General features: G+C 48.5%; 1 protein-coding gene across 3 annotated transcripts; it reads right to left on the bottom strand.

Annotated features, from left to right (window-relative positions):
• Positions 1 to 1,069: 1,069 nt before the first annotated feature.
• Positions 1,070 to 22,521, bottom strand: ppp3ccb (protein phosphatase 3, catalytic subunit, gamma isozyme, b). Of its 3 annotated transcripts, none has more exons than XM_030723946.1 (14): positions 21,928 to 22,521; positions 15,442 to 15,639; positions 14,808 to 14,932; positions 11,412 to 11,523; positions 11,172 to 11,317; positions 10,271 to 10,410; positions 8,769 to 8,846; positions 8,493 to 8,587; positions 8,260 to 8,385; positions 8,070 to 8,147; positions 6,232 to 6,316; positions 4,195 to 4,292; positions 3,097 to 3,123; positions 1,070 to 2,068 (listed from the first exon to the last, which is right to left on the bottom strand). In XM_030723946.1, the coding sequence occupies exons 1-14, from the start codon at positions 21,977 to 21,979 to the stop codon at positions 1,884 to 1,886; spliced, it is 1,545 nt and encodes a 514-aa protein (XP_030579806.1). In that variant the 5' UTR covers positions 21,980 to 22,521; the 3' UTR covers positions 1,070 to 1,883. The 3 variants fall into 3 exon arrangements, with proteins under 3 accessions (XP_030579806.1, XP_030579807.1, XP_030579808.1); XM_030723947.1 differs by having other exon boundaries at positions 1,070 to 2,059; XM_030723948.1 differs by lacking the exon at positions 3,097 to 3,123.
• Between the last annotated feature and the right edge of the window lie 294 nt (positions 22,522 to 22,815).

The raw sequence follows: 22,815 nt of genomic DNA, 5'->3' as shown, positions 1-22,815 counted from the left end.
GTTTCAGTGAGGACAGGGAGCTGAGGAGACGGATTTTTTTATAAGTGAGAAACCCTGAGACGGCTTTGGGCTTTTGTATTGGCCGCCTGCATCAGCTACAGGTAAGAGGTGGGTCTTTGGTCCTCACCTGTGGACACGCAGAGCAGGAAGCACATCAGTGGAGAACAGGTAGAAGAGCTCTTCCCACTGATCTCCATCTGACTTCACCTGGTTTTTACTCTCATCACCTTTCATCCTCTCGACATCCACCTCATCCTCCTCCGGTTCAGTCCTGTCTCCATGTTCCTATCTCCACCTATAAAACTCATGTTGATTGTTTAATAAGTGATACTAAATTATTCTCTGCAAACAGCCTGAACCCTCCAACCTCCCCACCACCCTTCTGTTCTCCACCTCAGTCCCACTGACCCTGGATCAGCTTCATCTCTGCATCCCTGTCATTTTAAATGTGTTTCAGTAACTGTGACCTCCTGCAGCTTTGACCCCCCTGCATCAGTTTCCTGATTGTGAGGCTCAGATTTGACTCGTTGAGTCTCGGCAGCGTTTCAGTGACAGCAGGTTGGAAACGCCTCGTCTTGTTACTACAGCCTCACACCTCCCAGCTCGCGTTTCCACCTGCTGCTGCGCCGAGTTTCCAAACGCCCCCGCTGCCATATTTTGATTTATTTACATTTCAAACCCCCCCCCCCCCCCCCCGTCACAGAGACACAGCAGCCGCAGTATTCAGTTTTTTATTGAATGGAGTGAAACAGCTACAGAAACGAGGCCTCGCAGGACATGAACGACAGATTCAGCTGCAAAGAAACAAAAAGATCCTGATTTGATTTTTACCCCCCCACTGTACATTCGGTGAGATATGTTCTGAGAAATGACCCCCCACCCCCACCCCACAAAAAAATAATAAATCAACAGTCAAATCAAACCCACACAGGTCCTCATCACACCTGAAGCTCCCACCTCCTCTCCGGAGCGGGTTTCTGCTTCACTCAGCGCCTCCTGATCGATCTGAACCACCTTTAAACTCGACGGGCCAGTTTAAGGTTTTATGAATCTTTGCAGATTTGATTCATTTCCACTGATTTTTTTTTAACCATTTATAATAAAATATTTTCACACTTTTTTTTTTTTTTTTTACAGATTTTCTGATTTTACTCTTTTTATCCTCAGCGAGCATCACGACTCTGTCATGGCGGCACCTTTGATTTGGCTTCTGTTTTGAGCACAAAGTTAATTGAAAGCTGGATCTCCTGAAACGTGGACGACTCAAAGCTCCTTCGTTCAGCACCGTTCAGGGAGGAGCTGCAGACTCAGTCTGAATGAAGCAGAATGACCCTTTAACTCCTGACTCTTCACTTCCTGCACACCTCTGCTCTCGACTCCGCCCCCCACCTGGATAGTTAAAGCCTAAGTCTATGTCATAAAAAAAAAAAATAAACATCACATTGAAAAGAGGGAACATTTAAAATATACATATAATATTTTATAAATGTAAATACTCGCTCGGCGGAGCTCAGTCACACTATTGTTGGCATAAGAAAGGATGGATGTGAGTCTGTGAGTGTGTGTGTGTGTGTGTGTATGAGTGTGAGTGTGTGTGTGTGTATGAATGTGGGCACGAACACAGCGTTTGAATGACGTCACTTCCTCCTCGCTCCAAAGAAAATAAAGGTGTGGTGGAGTACCAGCAGCCTCCTGATTGGAGACGGCGAGCGGCGCTGAGATTTCTTCCTGTTCAGTCTGAAACTACGATATTTAACCGATGATGAAATAAATTAAGCGCGGCGAGTCGCTCGGACTGAACGGCCTCGTCCACCGCTCACGGCGGAGGGAGGGGAGGAAAGGAGGCAAGGAAGGAGAGGAGGAGGAAGAGGAGGCGGGAGGGTCTAGGCCTGAGCGTTGGTGCCGTTCTTGTCCGGGGGCCCGGTGCTCGCCGGCAGGTTGTTGAGGGAGGGCGGGGCCTCGTGCTGCTTGCTGTCGCGGCGCGGCGGCATCCTCTCGTTGATGCGGTCCAGCCCGCGGGCCTCCTCGAAGCTCTGGATCTTGTGCTGCGGGTTGAAGCCTTGGATGGCTGCGAGGAAACGGGAGCTCGTTAGCAGCAGAGCCGGGTCAGAGAGCCGCAGTCACAAACACATCGTTTAACCTTTAACCCCGAGCTTCCATGATCAACGCTCACCTGTCAGTGAGCTCTCATTTTTACATGTCAGAAGCATTTTAACTTTTTTTCTGTTGAAAGATTTTTACTCTTCTGAACAGTTTTTACTGAATTTCCCCATCGTGGGACTCATAAAAGGATTTCTTCTTCTTCTCACTCAGACACGTCAAACATTTCAGACATTAATGCTCTTTAAACAGATTTGTGTAAAAAACATTTTAACCAATATTTAAAAATCCTTTCATAAAAAAAGAATATTACAGTGAAAAATATTTTTCTAATTTGTACTAAAATCATTTTCAGAACTTCACTTTAAATATTTTATTTTTATCTTTTCAGACATATTTTGTAAATTGAATTTTTAGAAATTTTAATATTTACAAAATTAATTTTTGCATTTTATTATTTTTCAGATTTTTTTTTTTTATTTCTGCAAATTTAGATTCAATTGAATTTTACTCATATGGCACCAAATCTGCACCAACAGTCGCCTCGAGGTGCTTAGAAAGGAAAACTTTTTATTTTTAAAATGTTTGGGAAGTAAGAGACATATTTCGATGTATTTTAAAGTGTTTGATCTACTTTAAAGATATGTGTGTATTTTCAGGCATATTTCTAATATTTTGAGTATTTTTCAGGTATTTGTTGATGGGTTTTTCAGGCTTATTAAAGCCTGACAGATTAACAGTGGAGCTGGTGGACGTGCTGGCTCGTCTCTGACCCGCTGCACAAACACAATCATTGCAAACACAAAGAAGGTGAGAAACTTACTTGAAACGGGACAAAGACAGCATGAAACAAAGAAACAGACCATCAATAATCAGCTTTCTTACATCTGCCTCATATTCAGACTCAGTGTAACATGAACATCAGGGCTAACAGGAACTATCTGATGAGAAAGTGAGTCAGACAGGTAAACAGAGAGTCGGAGATCGGTTGCGTACCTCGTGCCTCTTCTGCCTCTACGGTGGCTGTGTAAGCGTGAGTAGAAGTGCCATGCCAAAAAAACCAATGGAGAGAGAGTGGGAACGTTATATATCAATGCATTCAGTCAGTCACGTTATCAGTCCTGTTAACATGGAGTCAATCATCATACAACCCCCCCGCACCCCCCACCATCCTGACCACAGAGTCCGAGGTTAACGTCGCCATCGGGAGCATTAACGAGGTCCGCCACGCTGCCCCGGAAAGACGACCGAGCGACACCTTCTGAATTCGCCCGGTCGAGATTTCATCGAGCTGAGAGGAGTTCGCCCGCCACCGCTGACCAAACTGGCTGCTGATGGTACGAGTTCACGTTTTCACCGGCGGGGGTTGAAAGGTCGAGGTCTACGCACCTACGTCCAAATGAGGAGCATCCACTGAGGTTAAGACTAAAGTCGCTTTAGACCAATCAGGTCAGCGGAGGCTGTCGGCCATCAGCGCGTTTATCGATTAATCCCACCGAGACGCAACGTTGCTGCTCAGGCCGGCGCTGAAGTGGGAGGAGCTTCGTGGAGACTCTGGTGTTAACTTGCTGCTCGACATTAGAGTTTGTTTATTTATTTGAGCAGAATTTTATTTAAAGTCAAAATAAAGTCACTGATTTTCTAGCGATCACTAAATAATCGTGGAGTTCAGCAGGAGACCGAAGCGTCACACTGACCCTGACGACTTTTCTGTGATTCATCTTTACATGAATTCACCTCAGTAAATATGCAAGTTGATCAAGTACATCTAACCTGTAATAAGGTGCTGCTGATGAAATGATCTACGTTATCTGACCAGCTTAAATTCATGCCCTCTGGATAAAGTCTGATATTTCCAGCCGCGCTCTCCCTGCAGGCCTTTGTCTTTGAAGGGCAGCGTGGTGGAGGTATCTGAACAGAGTGGTCCTTCACAGCACAAGTGGAGACACTTGACATTTCCCCGTGGCTGTGTGCTGATGAGGTGGCGGTTTCTCAGCGGTTAGTCTCTCGGTGTGAGTGCAGGCACGGGGCGGTTAGTGTTAGCCGGACTCTGGGTTAGTGTTTGGTGGGACGCTCGGGCGTGTTCGCACTCACCGCTTTGCAGAGTCCGCCGACCTCCGGACAAAACGCCCAGAGGCAGCGTCCCGGTCGGGGTCAGCCCCTTCAGCTGCAGCACGCTCTCGTTCTCCTCTCTGTCGACACACAAACACAGCATCATCATTTCGGTCCGTTTCACCTGAGCGCGATCGTTTCACACTGGAAGTCTAAATATGGCGGCTGCGTGCTGTGAGGTTTGCAGGAAAACTGCTCTGAGGGGGCAGAACTGGTGGAAGCAGCAGGTCGCTGCAGAATAACACACCTGAAAGAAGAACACCTGTGACCTGACTCAAAGTTTTACCACATTAAATATCCAGGTTATCTGTGATATAGCAACGACTCAACGCTCCACATAAACTGATGTCAGGTCCTGCTGCCGTGTGCCCACATCACTGTTGGTAGAACCCCAGTTTAGAAGCCAGGGGAGGAACTCTGCAGCAGAAGAGGAACCTGTACCTCAGATTAGTATGCACACTGGAGGAAAAAGAAAATGCAGATTGAAGGTATGTAGATCTCAGGGATGTTCCTCAGCAGGTTCCTCAGGAAACTCCAAACCTCTTTGGTCCAACAAAACCTACGCTGTGCATCTCCTTCATGGTTAGAGTGCTGCTTACTTGCTGCTCTCCACAAGCCCAAAGTGGAAAAAAGGTTTTGGTCTTTTATTTTATTTATTTAAACATGCAACCATGCAGTGATTTTCATTAAAAAATGATTTCTAACATTTAGCAACTTTATGTAAATGTTTGCAAACACATTCCAATAGAAGTTTATAATCCTGTGAGCCACATTCTCCCTCCACAGGACTCGGTCTTTGGCCCACTGCGTTTTTTATTCACTGCATAAGGAAGCCGTCACTGTACGCAGACGACACGCCGCAGTTTGTTTCTACTTGGCTGATCTCAGTGCTCTGAACAAGCTTTTAAAACTGATTACTCGGTTTAATTTGTGGATCAACTAAATGTTTTTAACATCTTAATAAAGAACAGTCACTTTTTTGGGCGCCCGGGTAGCTCTGTGGTGGAGCAAGCGACCACATACATGAGCCGCTTTGCGGTGCAGGCGGTGCAGGTTCGAGTCCCGGCCTGTCGCCAATTTGCCCGCATGTCCTCCCCATATCTTTCCCCTGTTTCCTTTTTTGGCTACACTGCAAATAAAGCTGCTGTGGCCCCCCCCAAAAAAGAACAGTCACTTTTTTATGCATTTAATGAACTACCAAATTACTTTAACTGTAGGTCACTTCTTCAAATGTGACGTCTGTCGAACTGAAGCTAAACCTCAGTATCGAGCAAACAGACCCTCCTTAGCTTTGGTTAGGTATGAAAGGACCACCTCGTCATTCTACGGGACAGAACTGGTGCCAAACCACCGATGTTTCACCTGAAAGCAGCCAAAGCCAATCAGAAAGCTTCTGGTATCCTTTCCTGCAGATTTCTAAATATTCATATGCACATATCTGTTCAGAGATCCGAACGAACCTGTTTAGAAAGCACTCGTGTTTCTCTGTGACTTTATATCATCTCTGTGATCCTGGCTGTGAGTGCGTTTCATTTGAATTTATTACAGCCCTCGTTTTCATTTTAGGAGCTGAACTTCAGCAAACAGGCGCTCTGCTCTGATGGAACAGAAAGCCCTCAGTTTAAGAGTGCAAACAGAAGCTGAGCTGCTGCTAGCAGAGCCTGACAGAGATCAGCTCAGTCACAAAGAGGGGCTTGAGATAAGGTGCCGCCACCATTTAAGGACAAATTATTCTGACACACTTCCACTGAATCAAAGGAGGACAAATGTAAACCAAAGAGAAAGTCATTAGCCTTAAATCAAAGTGGAGCAAAACTCTCAGTACGATTCTCCAGCAACCTCATTGTTCAACATTTTAGAGCGATCAGATCAAAATCACACAGGAAGTGCTTTTAAGGAGGACTTAAATCCTCTCCAGCTTCCAGACATTCACCTGATGTTTCAGAGTTTCTCTCTGAGTTAAAACGAGCCTAATTTTCCTCTAAACTTCACTCAGACCTTCAGGAAAGTAAAACACACCTGAGCACAGAGAAGACACGGGCCATCTTTCCAATCGCTCGGATCTTGTTCCTGATCACCTCCTTCCTGACAGCCGGAGCGCCACCTGAGGAGCAAAAGGAAAGGACAGGAAGCACCGAGTGAGAAAAATGACCTGCTGAGCCTGAAAGAGGACAGAAGAACATTTACACTGTCTGAGAAACCTGCACGGAAACAAACAGATCCAAAACCTGCACGCAAACATGCAAACAAGTGACACAAATGATTAAAACGTGCAGACTAATTATGAACTGACTACTTAATAATTTGAGCTGAAGAAAGAAGCAAAAAAATGAATAAATTCAGTGGGCAAATGTCACAAAAATGAGCATACTGCTGAGACACTAAACTATAAAAATAAAAACAGACAGCAGTGGGTGGGGCTTCCACTCTGTGACATCACACAGACCCCAGAGTAGAAAAACTGTGATAAACTGAGCGTCTGGAGCCGTCTACAGCCTGAGCTCTGGGCTCACAGGGATTACTGAGCACACACCGAGCTCATTATTAGAAACTAGACTGTGTCAGGAAATAACGCACGTTAGGCTCTGCTGTCCTTGACATCCTTTCAAAGATCTGCTGAAAGCTTCTGAAAACGACTCAGTAATAACAGCATGAATCTGATAAACGGAGCTGAACTGTGGCTGTGACGGGACCTGCAGCAGAGATCTGCGTCCTCCTCCTCACTGCTGCCCGCAGACGGAGGGCTAACGGCCCCCCCTGCGCTCTGAGGCCGAACTCGCTGTAACAGCTGCCGCCACACTTCCACTTCCCTCAGGGTTTCACTTCCTCCCCGGGCCGCAGCGCTTCTGATTCATTTGCATTCAGTGTTAAACGCCCGCTGGAGGTCGCCATGGCAACGTGCCAGATACCACCGACAGGCTTTTTTTTAAGGCTTCTGATGCTCGGCGGCCTCCTCAGAGTCAGGCTGTCAGCAGCTAATAAAACACCTCAGAGCGCCGCTGCTGCACTTCATTAGCACAGACTCACACACACTGAGCCCAAACATGGATTACTACGCTGGGGAAAGTAGTCCCAGATTAATCCACAGATTCCTGCTGACTCGCTGGTGTGTGTTTTAGAGAATTATGGTTTTTGAGCTTTTTAGTACTAATTTGCACATTTTTTTTAACCATGTAGGAACTGATGGGTTAACAAGGCAAAAACATATATTTAAACTCAAACTGAAGTCCTTTTAGAGAGCCAAAGAAAGGTCATTTCAGCGCCGGCTCTTTAAGGCCGCCCTCCCTAAAACCCCCAGATCTCCTCACTGGTCATCTTCAGGAAGCCTGCTGAGGGGCAGCACCCTGTGGCTTTGTGGTGGGTGTGGATTCTGGTGTTTACAGGACCGCATCAGGGATATCCCTCCTCTATGACATCATACAGTCCCAAAAGTAGAAAACACTGATAAACGGTGTTTAAAGCAGGCTGAGCGGGCTCACAGGGACGGAATAAGAACAGGTCCACTGTAAACCAGCTCGACTGACAGCTTCACCACAGAGAAACTGAAAGCAGCTTTTATCGCTGCCATCAGGGCCGTTTAGAAGCTGTCCCCGGCGGTGTGTTCGAGGACAGTCCGACATCCTGTCTGAGTGCTGCGAGCTGCACCTCATCACAAAAATCACCCAGAATTCACACGAGAAAACACGAAGACGGTGAAAATACGACGTGTGAAGCTCCTGCAGGAGGTATACACAACACTCTCGTGACCACATGACCGTAACATGGTGAGAAGTGCAAAGGTGCCAAACTGACGTGTGCGCAGGCTGAGCTTTACTGAGCGTGTGTGGAAACTAAACGGCGGTTAGAGGCCTTCTTACCCTCGCACGTGTCGTCTCCCTCGGACATGAGCTCGTCGTCGGAGCAGATGTTCAGCACGTTCACCAGCATCTCCGTCACTGTTCAAAAGCACAAAAACAGGCTGTGATTGGTTACCAGAGAAGACGCGCAAACATCAAAGTCGGTGAAGGAGCTCCGTCTACAGGCCTCCTCTTTAACCTTTGACCTCACCCTTCTCTCCGACAAAGGGCAGAGACCAGGTGAAGACATCCATAAAGTTGGGCAGCCAGTAGGGGTGAGGGGAGCAGTTAAACTGCCGGATGTTCATCACATTGTTCTCGTATTTCAGCACCGCCGCTGAGGACAAACACACACACACACACACACACACACACACACACATCAGCATCCCTGCGCCATCATCCTGTCTCCTGCTGCCATGGTTTCCATCCTCATTCTCTTACCTTTGTTGTTGTACACATCCAGGTAGTTGGGAGCAGAGAAGATTGTAATTAAAGAAGGAAAGCCTGTCGTCTGACTTTTCCTGTACATTCGATACCTGCAGGACACAAACAGCAGTGAGACCGATGACTGAACACACGGGATTTACCTGCAGCTGCGGTTCCTCTCCTGCCCACCTGAGGCTGGCTAAAAACTGAGTCACCTTTCCCTGGATTTATTCACACAGACACAGTGGAGCTTCCAGAGGACAGAATGCAGTGACAGATGGACCGACTCACCCGGCGTCCTGGGCTTCATGTGCTCGTATTACAGACAACAGGTTATTGTTCATCAGGAAGTCACATACTGCCGGGTAACTGCAACACACAAACACGTGGAGAAGAAGAACGTGATGAAGGAGCGGCTCGTTTTCACAGCACAGAGGCGAACGAGGCGATCTCGCTGAGCGTGACGAGCATCGGGCCCGCCTCGCCGCAGCCCCGGTTACCATGACAGCTAAGAGCGGTGCTCAAACTCAAGTATGACAAGAGATGCTGAAAGCGCTAAAATTAGGATTAATTAAGGTCGGGGCTTTTACGCAGGAGGTGGAGGAGCTGCTATCAGATCCTCACAGAAATGCCAGCTCACTTCAGAAAATTACAGCCAGCAGCCTCCCACAGACACGAGCACCAAACCCGCCGCAGAGGCCTCGAAGCAGAAACGTACACTTCCTGCTTCCTGTTTCATCACGAAGCTTTTTATTTGGATATTAATTCACTCGACCATGAATCCTGCGCACATTAATCACATGACCACCGATTCAGCACAAACTGAGACAAAGAAAAACCCAAATTACAGGAGATGCCATGAAGCTGCGAGTCTGCTCCGAGTGCGTGAGTCAGGTGATGTCAGTGTTGGACATTCGACGGATCCCTGACCGTGCACGCTGTGATGGAGGTCAGAGGTCGCGTGAGAGTTTCCCACTGGCCGACATCATAACGAGGCGTCTTTAAGGCGCGGATCGGAGCGGATTGATGAGCGCACGGAGACGAGCAGAGTGGACAGCGAGAAACGATTTCCAGCGGAGACAAAAACGGCCGAGCTGCTCCGTCAGTGCTGAAGGTCGCCACACTGCTCCCTCCCACTTACTTTAATAATGCAGCCGTTTTATAATGATCTCATTTCCTGCATCAGTTTCAAATTAAAAGCGCGCTCGGTTGCTGTGTGGATCAGCCTTTTATTGTGAAACATTTCTATGAATGTGAGGAAAACAAACCTTTTTGACCCTAAAAATGAAGCTCAGGGTGTGTAAGCCTTCCTGCAGCTTTTTCTGTCATTGTTAAAAAAACAAACGCGACCTCTGACCTGTGTGAATCTATGTGGGTTCACTCGTGTGCAGCTGGGTTTAAGCCCCTCTCTGAGCCTGACCTGGATGCTCTCTCGGGTTTGTGTCACTCTGATGATGAAGGCCAGACGGCTGTGATCGCACACAGAGCTCTTACACTCGCTCACTGTGATGAGTCCTTTAAATGTGGAGCTACTGAAACAAACTAATGGCGGATAAAGAGGCTTAGGAGGCTTTCGCTGTGCCGTGACCTCCGTGTGGCGTCAACGCTGCAAATTCACAGCAAATATTAAGACAGAGCAGAGAATGCTAATATTTATTTTCAGTATGTGTGTGACAGCGGATTTACCGGCGCTCACTTATCCAGAGATAAGCCATTGTTTGTAAAAGCTTTAATCAGCTCGGATTAACAGAGCGCCCGGCTCCGAGGCGCCGCGGCGGCCGTGCGGCTCGTACCTGTAGAAATAAGAGCAGCCTCTGACACTGTTGTGGCAGAAGTGCTCCTGGGTCTTCTCCGAGCCGTAGTCCTCCCCCGGGTCCGACCACAGCAGGTCGCACATCGGCCCGAAGGCCGGAGGCTCCTTGAACCGGTCCAGCTGGGAAAAACGGGAAAATAACTCCATGAATGAAATAGTTCAGATCAGTGAAATTCTAAAGTGGTTTGATGCTCGTTTTTTCCCTCAGTTTAAATATTTGAGCAGATTTTAAAACAGGAACTCTGATCATTTCCATCTCCTGTTTATGTCCTCTCAGTTCTTCCTGTTTGAAAGCTGCCAGCGCTCTCAGCGCCCCTCCCCCACCCGTCCTTAAAAAGCCCAAATTCTTTTCATTGGTTAACTTTAGGAAGCCTGCAGAGGGGCAGCACACACAGCTTGGATTCCCTGCCTCATGTTGAGGAACTAAAAACAAATCAGAAACCAACTTTTTAGAAATTGGGATTTTTTTTTTTTAATCTTTTCGATTGTGAGGCAGAAACGAACACTACAGCAGGACGTCTGTGCTGCACAAATATTACACTCATGCCTCATAACAACATTATAATTACTGCTGATTTGCACAGTACTGGCCCTTTAAGGAGCTCCTCGGTTCAGCTTTTGTTTGAAAAACATTTTAGCTCCTGTCTCTTTAAGGCCTAAAAGCCCACTTTCTTCTGATTGGCCAACTCTGGTAAGCCAGCCAAGGGCAGCGATCCGTGCTTAAAAATAAATAAATACAGAAAAATCAAGAAAAAAAAAAAAACGTAAACTGAGAATTCAGAGCAGTGACGTTTACAGACTCTATCAGGATCTCTCCAACATCACTGCTCAGCATCTCCTCGGCTCAGGCTGTTAACCCTTCATGACATCACACGCCTCACCTTTCGTATGTCATCCAGGCAGGTGATCTCAGGGCTCAGACCCCCATGCACACACAGGAACTGCTGGTTAAGGAGGGCGGCCAGAGGCAGGCAGTCGAATGCCTCCATGCAGGCATCATATACACGCTCAGAGTACTTTATTTTACCTGGAGTACACACACACACACACACACACACCAAGGTCAGCTGCAGTCAGTGTGTCTTTGATGGAGGTGTGTGTGAGAAACAGTAAAGACTTACACTCCTGTTTGAAGGTGAAGTACTCTGTGAGATGTCGGCACTCGTGGTTGCCTCTGAGGAGGAAGAGGGTGCTGGGATGGTTGGCCTTCAGAGCCCACAGGTACAGTACACACTGCAGTAACACACACACACACACACACACACACACACACACACACACACACACACACACACACACACAGGATGAGAGGATTATTATAATTCTGACAGCGTTACACAGACTGAGGCATTTCCTCTTTCAGCTCTGTTTTTGGTCTCCACCACCTTCTTCTGAGGGACACAACAGCTGCTACAGTTAAACTCCAGTTAGTTAGTTTACAGCAGTGAACGATGTTCAGACTGAAGGCTCCTTCAGTGGTTTGGCTTGAGCTGAACTAAAGTAAGTCAGAGTTTAAAGAAACCCAAAAATATAATCAAATATCTTACAATAATAATGATAACAATAATAACAAGAATAATAATAGTTTAATAGGGATTGGAAACGAGAGGCGGTTCCCAGTAATTCAATTCCTTGGAATCGTTAGTCTGCTTAATGACGCCACTGACGTGAGGACACCTTTACGTGATTACATCACACGCGCCTTATTTGGTTCAGAATATTTCCAACAGCGTGAAGTCAGAAGCATCAAGATAAAAAACACAAGGTTATGTTCACAGTGTTTCAGCAGCAGCTGTTTTACGTGCAGTCTGTGCACACGCAGCAAGCGCAAAGAGGCGGAGCCGTTACCGATGAGCTCAGATGGAGCGAAAGGAAACGTTTTTCTAGCGTCCAAAGCAGCAGCGCTTTTTCCTGTGACCACCTTAAAAGCTTTACTGGGAAACAGCTGGAGGTCCTTCATCAACCACCTGATCAGTAAGTGAAGAACAGAGAACTTTGTAGCTGCTCCATCCACCCTGTTTGTTTCAAACTGCAGTAAGTACTGTTCTGCTTTCACTGTACTGTAACATCTCCTGTAACATTAGTTCGTGAGGACTGCCAGAGTCTGGCTGGCTCAGAGGTTCTCGCACAGCTTGCAGTATTTTATGTTAAAATTATAAAATATTAATAGTATTAATTTTGAAAGAGGAATTCTTATTTTTTCATACCAGTTTTAATTTTGTTCTACTTTACATTAAAAAGAGTTCATGCAAACCAACCAGTTTGTGGTATATTTTATTCACTAACCCAATGAGAACTGATAAGGAATCGAATCAATAAGTGATATCAATAATGGAATTGCAATCACTAAATTCTTATCAATTCCCATCCCTATTAATGACCCAGCTGAGGTACCACCTCAGAGAGACCGGAGACGGCCACAAAGAGACAAACCGATGGTGAGAGCGAAGAACGACGAGGCGGGGCTGAAGGATCACGCTGAGCCCCGCCTTCAAGGAACATGGACGCTGAGACAGCTGATGGTCCTGGAGAGGGTGCAGTGGGACCAAAGACACTGATGCTGAAGGTGATCTTTGCTGCCCGGGCCATGAATTCATATCACATCCAGCTTCAGAATCCCAGCTCAGGGAAGCAGCAGATGTGGAGCGACTGAACATCTGCTCCCCGAGTCCTTCAGGCGGTTTGATGCAGATCCTCACGTTCCTTCCTGAAGCTGCAGGAGGAGCGCGGGTCTGTGTGGAGGAACCAGCACAGATTACATGGCAGGCAGTAAGATGACTAACAGCAGCCTGACTGCAGGATGATCTGCGGCTGTTTACAGACTCTGACAGATTCATTAATTATGCAGGGGATTAGTCGATGTGATTATTGATCGGAACAAGCCAGGGCCAGCAGCCCATCCTTACACAGAAAGGCTCAGGGGGCACTTCCTTCAGGGCAACATCTGGATGAAGCCTCTGCATCAGGACAACTGAAGGGACACGAGCATCATCGGGACACGTTTAGAGACCTTCATCTTAATCTCCAGGAGGGAGAAGAGCTGCTGAAGGACTGACACACTGCGAGCCAGAAGCTGACGGACGTCACGCTTAACTTCCAAACAAACCCACGGATCCTTTCAGCTGCCACTCACTCCTCCTGTGTTTTTGTGCACCACCTGTTTAATTTTAATGTTTTTCTGCTCTGAAGGCGTCGAGCTGTTCGACCGAGCTGAGCGCAGAGGAAGAGGAGGAGAATAACGAGCACTGGGACTGCACGTACATCGCTCCTTCAGCCGTTTCCACCTGATTGTGTAACACCAGCGCTTCATCGAGCTGTTAAAGCGACGGTTCGTGTCAGCTTGGGTGACTTTACACTCACATTCCCTTAGTTAGGAAGAGAGACGTGGCCAGCTTCCACACGCGGCATTTAAAACGCCACCGAGAGGACGGGAGCTCCGAAAACTCATTCCAACAAGACAACACACACAAAACGACCTCAGAGACACAAACATGAGTCTATGGGGACTGACTCACTGTGGCGCCTCTGCTGGACGCCGGAGGAACTGCAGCTCCCTCCGTGATCACGTGAAACTTTCAGATTTGAGCTGCAATTAAAATTTCTGCGAGGCCATGAAAAGGTCATATTTCACAAATACGTAATCTGAGTAATCAGCTGATTCGGAGTCGTGACTCGCAGCACGTCGTTTGGTCTCAGGCTGTCCGAGGCATCTGGAAAATGAGTCTTTATAAGGATAAACGACCTCTGAATTAACAGAGTTCAGCGAAGCATCTGCTGCTGCAAACTGAGCCTGATTTTGAGACAGGACGATGACACAGGCGTCTGTCTGAGGTCCAGACGGAGCCGAGGAGCAGGAGGAGCAGGAGGAGGTGGAGGAGCAGCTCCAGGATGTCCACTAATCCTAAACAAGGATGGATGACGGCAGCCGGTACAAATGTCAGCAGCTCCGTGGCAGAAGACACCCGGTCCTCCCCTCTGATGGGACGCAGTTGGAGTCTGGATGTGCGTGTCTGTTTGTGTGTCTAGCAGGGTGTGTTTGTGTGGGAGAGCGGGCGTGGCAGTCAGTGTGCCTTTTATTACTCATGACTATTTAAAGACGCCCCGCCAAGCCGAGCGGGCCGAGCCTCCAAATGTCACACCAGGATCTCTGCAGTTCACCAAATCTGCACCGACATCCTGAAAACTAACACAACAAACACTGAGCAGCGCACACACCGACGGAAAACACACAAGAAGGCCAGCGAGGCACCTCAGACCACACAAACATTCACAAACAGACACAATACAACTACGAAAGACACAAAACAGACAGGAAAAATGCAAAACGCCCACAAAACCCAAACAAGAATCACAAACACAGAAAAAACAAGAACAAAAACGCACAAAACAACCCCAAAAAATACAAAATAGCACCAAAGACGCACAAAGCAACACTAGAGTGATTGTGATTCATTCGTTTCTGGGATAAACTCGACACTGTTTTCTACTTGTGCCGAGCTGCAGACACACAAACGCACCTCGATGCTGAAGTAGCCTCGGTCCACGTAGTCCCCGAGGAACAGGTAACGGGTGGTGCTGGGGGACCCGCCCACCTCGAAGAGCTTCATCAGGTCGAAGAACTGACCGTGGACGTCTCCGCACACTGGACACACAAACCAGGGAGAAACACTCAGGGGGGGGTTAAAACAGACGGGGGGCGGGCAGTAGCAGATAAAGGATCATTATGAACTGTCAATCATGCAAAGCTGCTCCAGCAGCGTCCAGAATATGGAAGTCAGAGAAAACAGCACTTTAAATGTTACCACAGCAGACCGCTGAGTAAAGACGTTTCAACTTTGATTATAAGTGTCTGATTGATCTGGTTATGACACAAGAAAAGCTTTCAGCTTTAAACAGTAATGAAATCAGCTGCTAATAAAGTCCTGATGCTGTGAACGAGGCTGCCACAGTGTGATCAATACTGTGACCCAGAGAAGCTTGAAATCCTCCCCGCTCGATCAAACAGGATCAATGAGCCCAAATCTAAGTTTAAATTAAACCTGAAATAAAAAGAGAAACCCAGAACCCCCCCCGCAGCCACATTAGCAGATCTCAGCTGGCGGGGGAGCCCGCTGCTGACACAGCGAGGGCGGGGTCAAAGCGAGGGTTTACCTGTGATGGGGGCTTCCACCTCCAGCATGCACTTCTCCTGCCGGAGGATGGCGGCGCCCTCGTTGATGATCCGCAGGGCCGCCTCCTCCTCCAGCCGCCCCTCCTTCACCAGATGGGCCTTGAGCAGCTCCACGCTGGGCCTCCCGTCCACGTACAGCTCTTTGACGGACAGGCGGTTGCCAGGGGGATACGGCACCGCTGCAAACAGATGCAGGAGATAAGGTCACCCTGAAGGAGGTGTTCACACAGCAGACACACAAAGTAAAAGCTTCCTGTCTCAGAGCTGGAATAAACTGAAGCATCTGAGGGATGAAGGATGGGATTGGGGGGGGGGGGGGGGGGGGGGGGTGTCTGGGGAGACACTGAAGATTCAAACAACATGAAAAAGACCAAAATATAAAAATGAACAGTTTGCCCACTGCAGGTTTGACCACGCCCTTCTCAGTGGGAGCCTGGCGTCTGATTGGCTCCCTGTTATAAGTTCATGGATGAGTGGAGGGAAGCCTGAGCCCTCACTGAGGTTTAAATGGGTCATTATTGACAACAAGGGGCGCTGCAGAGCTGTGCTACCGGCCGCCGCTCTGACTCACGCCGCTAATCACATGATCAAAAGTTCATAAAGGAAAACTAATAATAATCCACACCATGACATACACCAACAGCTGCACCCTGCTGAAAGGCATGCTGGGTAATGCTGGGGGCTCTGTGCTGCGTTCAGGGGCAGTATGTTTTTTGGTCATGTGGATTTATTTACTGTTTTAATGATGATAATAAATCGTTTCATGTGCACTCCTGACAGAGGCCCTCAGTAAAGGCTCAGCGTGATACGGTCCCACCGCCGACACCACAGGAAGTTACGAGGAGCACGACGGAGTGCACGCCCCCTCCCTCTAATAAAAGCTGCGCTTCACTGTAAACTCTGTAAATATAAAAATATAACAGCTCGTTTCAGTTACAGGTGATCATCCCGCAGTGCTCTGCTCCTGATGGGCCAATCAGCTTTTAGCTGATCTTCTGCTGCTTTTGATGTTTTAATGCTGAACAAATGACACATTTGTGTGCTGTGACAGTTTGACAGATAAAAACCTCATTAGAAATGCTTCCATCACCAACAAGGTCACAGCAGAGCATCTAACCCAGGGGTGGGCAACTCCAGGCCTTGAGTGTCCTGCATGTTTTAGATGTGTTCCTGAGCCAACACACCTGAGTCAAATATAGAAGTCATTAGCAGGACTCTGGAGAACGTGACTGCATACTGAGGAGGTAATTCAGCCATTTGATTCAGGTGTGTTGGATCAGGGACACATCTAAAACCTGCAGGACACTCAAGGCCTGGAGTTGCCCACCCCTGATCTAACCCCTCTGCAGCACACCTGAAATCCACCTGAGCGTGCACTCGCTGCGTCAGGCAGTGTGTGATCGGCGAGGCGGAGAGCAGGCCGACTTTAAATCCAACCATATCCAGGTCACAGCTCAGAGCCAAACCCGCACCCCGGCGATCAGATCAGCACGTCTGCGGCGTGTTGAGGCTCGACCTGAAGACAAAGGAGTACAGTCTGGCGGTGCGGGCTGAGCCCTGGAGGAAATACCACACAGCTTATTTTCAGGAAAACCCGCTCCTTTCTCACAGGGACCAGCAGGGAGAGCCGCAGGAGGCCGCGGCCTTACACCGAAGAAAGAGAGCTGGAGTCGAACTGTGACGGACGGATATCAGAGCTGCTCCTCACTTCAAACACCCTGAGCTGCTCCATTGGGGCAAAATTCAGAATCTCAATTAATAAACCTGAAAGGGGTCGTCCTGGGGGGTGGGGGGCTGCCTTTCTCACACTGCAGTCATTGTGCACACAGCGGCCGATCCACCGCTCACCTCTGCTCTGAGATTATACTGAAAATAAATGACGAACTGAAACACCTCTACGTCAGCATCGTCAGCTCTGAGAGGCAGGTGGGTGTGTGGGGTTGTGATTGGAAGCAGAAAGTTTTCTGTGCTCGACTGAGTGATTTTATCCCCCCCCCTCAGTGACAGCCCTGTCTCAGTGAGGTTAGGACGGCTCCTCTGTTCACTCAGCTGTTAGCTGCCTGACTGCACTGATTATCAGTTCACACAGGAAGTTAAAGAGTTATAAAAAGCCAAAAATGATCTCATAGAGACTAAATATTTCTGAACCACGCACACTCATTCGTGGCCCCGTGGTCTAGTTTAGCGCGCAACTCTGAAACCAAACCAGGTCGCACATGTTCAGCCAATCACGTCGCAGTTCCTGATGAACTGGTTCATTGCTGCCGGTTGAAGTAAAAACCAGCTGCGAGCCCGATCGCACAAATTTATCTCGCCTAGTGCTGAGAAGTGAGAGTCGAGTTAGTGAAGAGAGAGAGGAAAAAAACAAAACCACGATTGTGAAAAGGAGGCGTCGCCGACCACGGCAGGAAGTGGTATTCAAATAATCATCAGCAGGAGGGACACAGGAAGAGCGACGAGCGCTCAGACTGCCTCGCACTTTGTTTGCTGTTGAACTCTGCCGCCGCCCGCCAGTCAAACATAAGCAAAGCAGCGAGCCGGTCCAACACACGGCTGCTTTGTTCCCGTTTCTGCCGCAGTAAACGAGCAAACATCAGCAGGAGAGACGGGGTAAGATCAGAGCCTGAATGCAAAGCACCACCACAGCCACCAAACACGAGCGCGCTCCCCCTTAAAGCTTCCCACAGGGGGGGTTATATGCTTGGGGTGTCAGTGCTGGGTATGGGCTGGTCTGAGTCCCTGTTCAGATGCAAAATGAAAGTCTCATCCTCAAGTTCAGTGTGATGCAAACACCTCTGCAGAGGACAGAAAAAGCTCGTTAGATACAGAGCTTATTTTTATGTTCTTACTTATGAATTCACAGCTTCCTGCAGCCTGCCTGTAACGATCGATAACAATACACACAACTGACAGCATCACAACACAGAAACGGGCGCTCTGCAGCACATACAGCCCAAACTGAGCCATCTGCACAAGTCTGAGCAGGTCCAACAACCAGCATCAGATTACGGAGTGTTTAACAGCATGCAGCAGGGCTGAGTGCGAGTGTGTGAGTGTTACTTTCTGTCTTGCCTCAAGTTCATACTTGAACACCTCTGCAGACTTCATGCTACAACAACAAATCTGATTTGTTGGGTAATTTTTATAATTTACCCACAAACTGGGCTGGAAAGCTCACACGCCAACAATCAGCGCCTCTCGTTATGTTCACGGTTCCCCTCGATGGAAGCTTTGGGTCATCACCTGGATTGCCATCCTGGTTTGCTGTGTGTGAGGAGGTGCACTCACAGCGCGGCTGAGAGGAGAAACTAACGTGACGGAAAGACTCTCACACTGAGCTCAAATCACACCAGTCCTTTTACTAAAAACACCAGTTCATATCCACCTCACCTGACCTCTCATTTACCTGTACACGTCCACATCAGAAATGTCATTAATTCTGTTACGCAGTTGCCAGGTAACATGATGGCATCATATTTATCATAATATTCCAGTTTGTGGACATAAATGAGATGTTCCTGTTGTGAAGTTGATGCGATGCTTTGATAAGGTGTTACAGCTGCATCAACGCTATAAATGGGTCACTTTTAGCTCGCTGGACTGTGGTTGCTGCCATAATGCATGAGCCAGGTACGAACCTTCAGGGGCCTTAGATGCACCCGTGCACTGCGCTCAGCTCCTGATCGGGCAGGATGAGTCTGTGCGCATTACAGGAAGACGACCCTGAGCGGGACGTTAGTGCTGCAGCCCAGGACGGAGCTCCGTCCTGGGGCCCACAGCAGAACACAGGACCACCAGGAACGTCATCACTCTGCCTTAAGAGATCACATTTCAGATGTCAGATGAAATCATCACAAGATTTAGGCTTTGGAGCTCGACCGGTCCCAATTCTCTGCTGGTGGACTGGATGGAGGGTGGAAGGTCCAGGCTGGAGCTCCATCAGAGGGACAGGAGAGCGAGCCTGCTCCGTCCTCCGGTCCGACTCCATCAATCATGAATGAAGACAGAATCATTACACATGCTGGGCGAGGCAGACGGCTCGACTGATTCGATTACCATCGGTAACTAAGCCAAAAGGCCCGGCCAGAACACACGCACACACACACACACACACACGCGCGCACACACACACACACACACACACACACACACACACACACACACACACACACACACAGCCCATTGACCGGGTTCAGCAGGAAGCTGCAGAGTCGGCCGCTGTGATGAGCTCCAGCCATCAGCAGCGCGTTCAGCCTGAGGTAATTACATAATTCAATCGAGCTGATTCAGGGCTGCAAACAACACGTGAAAACATGCCAAAGAAATTTCCCAGAATCCAAGCAGAAGCTTTTCTCCGTGACTAATCCCAAAACCAAAGGAAAACCAGCTCTCAGCAAAGAAAAGCAACAGAAACCCTGTGAGGTTCAGACACCTCAAACCCTGAAAATTGTTCTCCCATTTTAGGAATAACAGGACAAAAAACCTCCCCGACCCCCCCATAACCAATGATGATGAGAGCACCCCCAGAGATGTGATGTGATTGCCTGGCTTGTTTATTGAAGGAACTACCACTGCTCCTAAAGCCCACTGAGGCTTTGGGCTCGCCTAAAATTAAGAGTGGTGAGCCTTTGGAGTGGATCTGGATCTTCAGGACCTCCTTCAGGACTCAGTCTGTTTCTGCTGTTCGATTCTGAGGTGATATTTAGGAGTTTGCTGCTTTGCCTCTGGTTCAGTCTGCATCATAAACTTCCAACCCTGCGAGGGGGGGGCTGGAGCCCATCCCAGCCACCACAGGGTGCAAGGCGGGTCTGTTTGATCAAAGGGGCTCAGGTCTGAACGGTGAATCCAATCAGAGGCGGGTGTGTCGGCTTCCTGGCCGACGGGCAGCCTTAAGGAGGCCGATATCATGACCAGACGCGCTCCTAAGCCTCTCGAGCCCAGTGAGCCTATCAAACGCAACCACACCTGCTGCTTCATCCGACACCACGGCGGCTCCAAAGGGAAAGCTGTTTTATTCTCCTGTTATAGTCATCGAGAGCCCCACACATGCCTATTTAAAAGGCACAACCATCAAACTGGCTGCAGTAATCACTCATCTGTGAGGCTTTCCTCTAATCAGCGAGCACACACGAGCTGCAGAGTCTAAAAAAACTCTTAAAAGCACCAAACGCACCGAAGCGTCGGACCAGCGAGAAATTATTTTAGGCCTTCAGTGATTCAACAGAGCACACGACCCAACACTGCCCCGGCTGGAGACGCTGCTCCTGATGGTTTCATTACTTCCTCTTTCATGATGAGGAAATGATAATGACACTGAAAATAATTATGTCTGCTGTGTAATAAACACGTGTTTATGTGGAAATAGATGCACCTGTAAGCAGCCTGTTGTGGATGTGAAGCGACGTTTGAATGGTTCTGTTGTGAAAAATCAAACGTGATTTTTAGGCCAGTTTTGACACCAAAGATCAAAAATCAGACTCGTTTTATGACGATGATCAGAGTGGGAAAATTCATCATAGTAAAGATGGATGCAGTCCAACACTATTTGAGGCACCTCTGATGGCTGCGGCTGCAGACACTTATCTCTCTGAAGGGTGTCCTGGAACGTCTTTTTATTGCATGTTTCATGTAATGACAATAAATTGATTCTGACGTCTACTTTACATTATTTTATCTTATTAATACTAAGAATTATAATAATACTGATATACTGTGAAACCACTGCAATCTTTGTAGTAAGAACTTTGTCATCCTGCAGAGCCCCAATATAAAACTTACATTAAAATTGAATGCTAAATTATATAGAAAAAAATATATAAACAAAAATTTTTAAATTAAATAAAATGACAAAATTTAAAATGTGAAAAAAAAATCACGATAATCATAAAATAAGTGAAAGGAGGAGTTGCTCTGCAGAGCTGTTAAGCAGCAGCTGCTGCTGCCCTGAACCCACCGCAGAGAAAAGCCGCAGCAGCAGGACGCCGAGTCCTGCGCACACAAACCTCAATTTAAAACCAATTTTCCATAAACACGTTAGCGTGGATGGGGGAGGCGGGGGTGTCTAATAAGGCCAGTTTTATGGACCTCCAGCATCCACACGAGGCCAACTTCCTGTCGGGCACGGGGCCGGTGTGTGCCCGCAAACAGAAGCCAGGTCTCCGGGGCGTAATGCGGACGCGCCCGGGGACCTGAGCATCGAGCGCGTCTCGAGCAGGCTGTCACTCCGCAGCACTCGCATCTGGAGCTCCGGGCTGCTAAGCTAAAAGGCTAGGTTATTAGCTGCTGCGGATCGATTAGCGGGATGATTGATTACCCGGGCTGTGTCTTTTCGCCTGCCCGATGGGGAGGCGATTGAAGCGGGCAGCTCGGAGAGAACTAACCGCTCACATTTAGCGAACCCGTTAGCCCCGACACCCAGTAACTTCCTGTCCCCGGGAGCGGAGTTCAAAGCCGCACAGGTCACGTACCTTTGATGGGCCGCTCCGTGGTGGAGAGTTTGTTCTGGTCTTTGGCCGACATCCTCCCTCCCTGCTTGCGGGCTGCGGGCCGGAAACGGGTAAAATTCGGAGCTGAACCGGACCGATTCCTTCCTGACGGGCTAGCAGGCTAGCTGGAGCACGCTAGCCGCGCTAGCTGGCGGTATGGCTGGGAGCAGCGGCGGCGGCGCGTCCCTCAGTGCACAGGGCGACCGAGCCGAGCCGAGCCGAGCCGGAGTCAGACCTGACCTGGGTAGGGAAGAGGGAGGGAGGGTGCCCGTTTCACCGACAAACCGGAGCCTCCCCGCTCTGCCCCGCTGCTCTCTGCGGTGCGGTGACGCGACCCACGGGTCCAGGCAGGAAGCGGCCCGGGCAGCAGCGCCGATCTCTGGCTTCAGCAACACCGAGCGGCGCGGCGGATCATGTCCCGGCTTTATCCCGTTATTCTCGGACGAAGTGCATCTGTTCCAGGCCGCTGCGCTTCGGTTTTTTTCCTGTCGTGATCCGATGTGTCGCCCAGACCCTCTGTCGGATTACAATAATCCGCCGCAAGCGGATTTCCTACAACATGGCTCAGCGCGGGCGGGGGGTTGTGGGTAATGTAGTGTTACTGCGCCGCCATCAGAGCCGCGCAGCCGCGCACTGCGGCGCCAAACACCGTCAGTGGGACTGCGCAAATAAAACACACAGTCTGAGGGAAAACTAAATAGAATTAAATAAATAATACACAGTCCACAGAAACTAAGAAATACAAATAAAACACCATCTACGAAGAATAAAGAAAGAAAGAAAATCAACAAATAAATAAAAATTCACTGAGAAAAAAGGTTAAATTAACTTTGAAAATAGAGCCCATGAAGGAAAAAAAACAAACACTTT

This window comes from Archocentrus centrarchus, unplaced genomic scaffold (assembly GCF_007364275.1).
Source record: "Archocentrus centrarchus isolate MPI-CPG fArcCen1 unplaced genomic scaffold, fArcCen1 scaffold_30_ctg1, whole genome shotgun sequence".
Lineage (NCBI taxonomy): Eukaryota > Metazoa > Chordata > Actinopteri > Cichliformes > Cichlidae > Archocentrus > Archocentrus centrarchus.
Note: the sequence above shows the minus strand (reverse complement) of the source record. Positions and strands in the feature narration are given on the sequence as shown.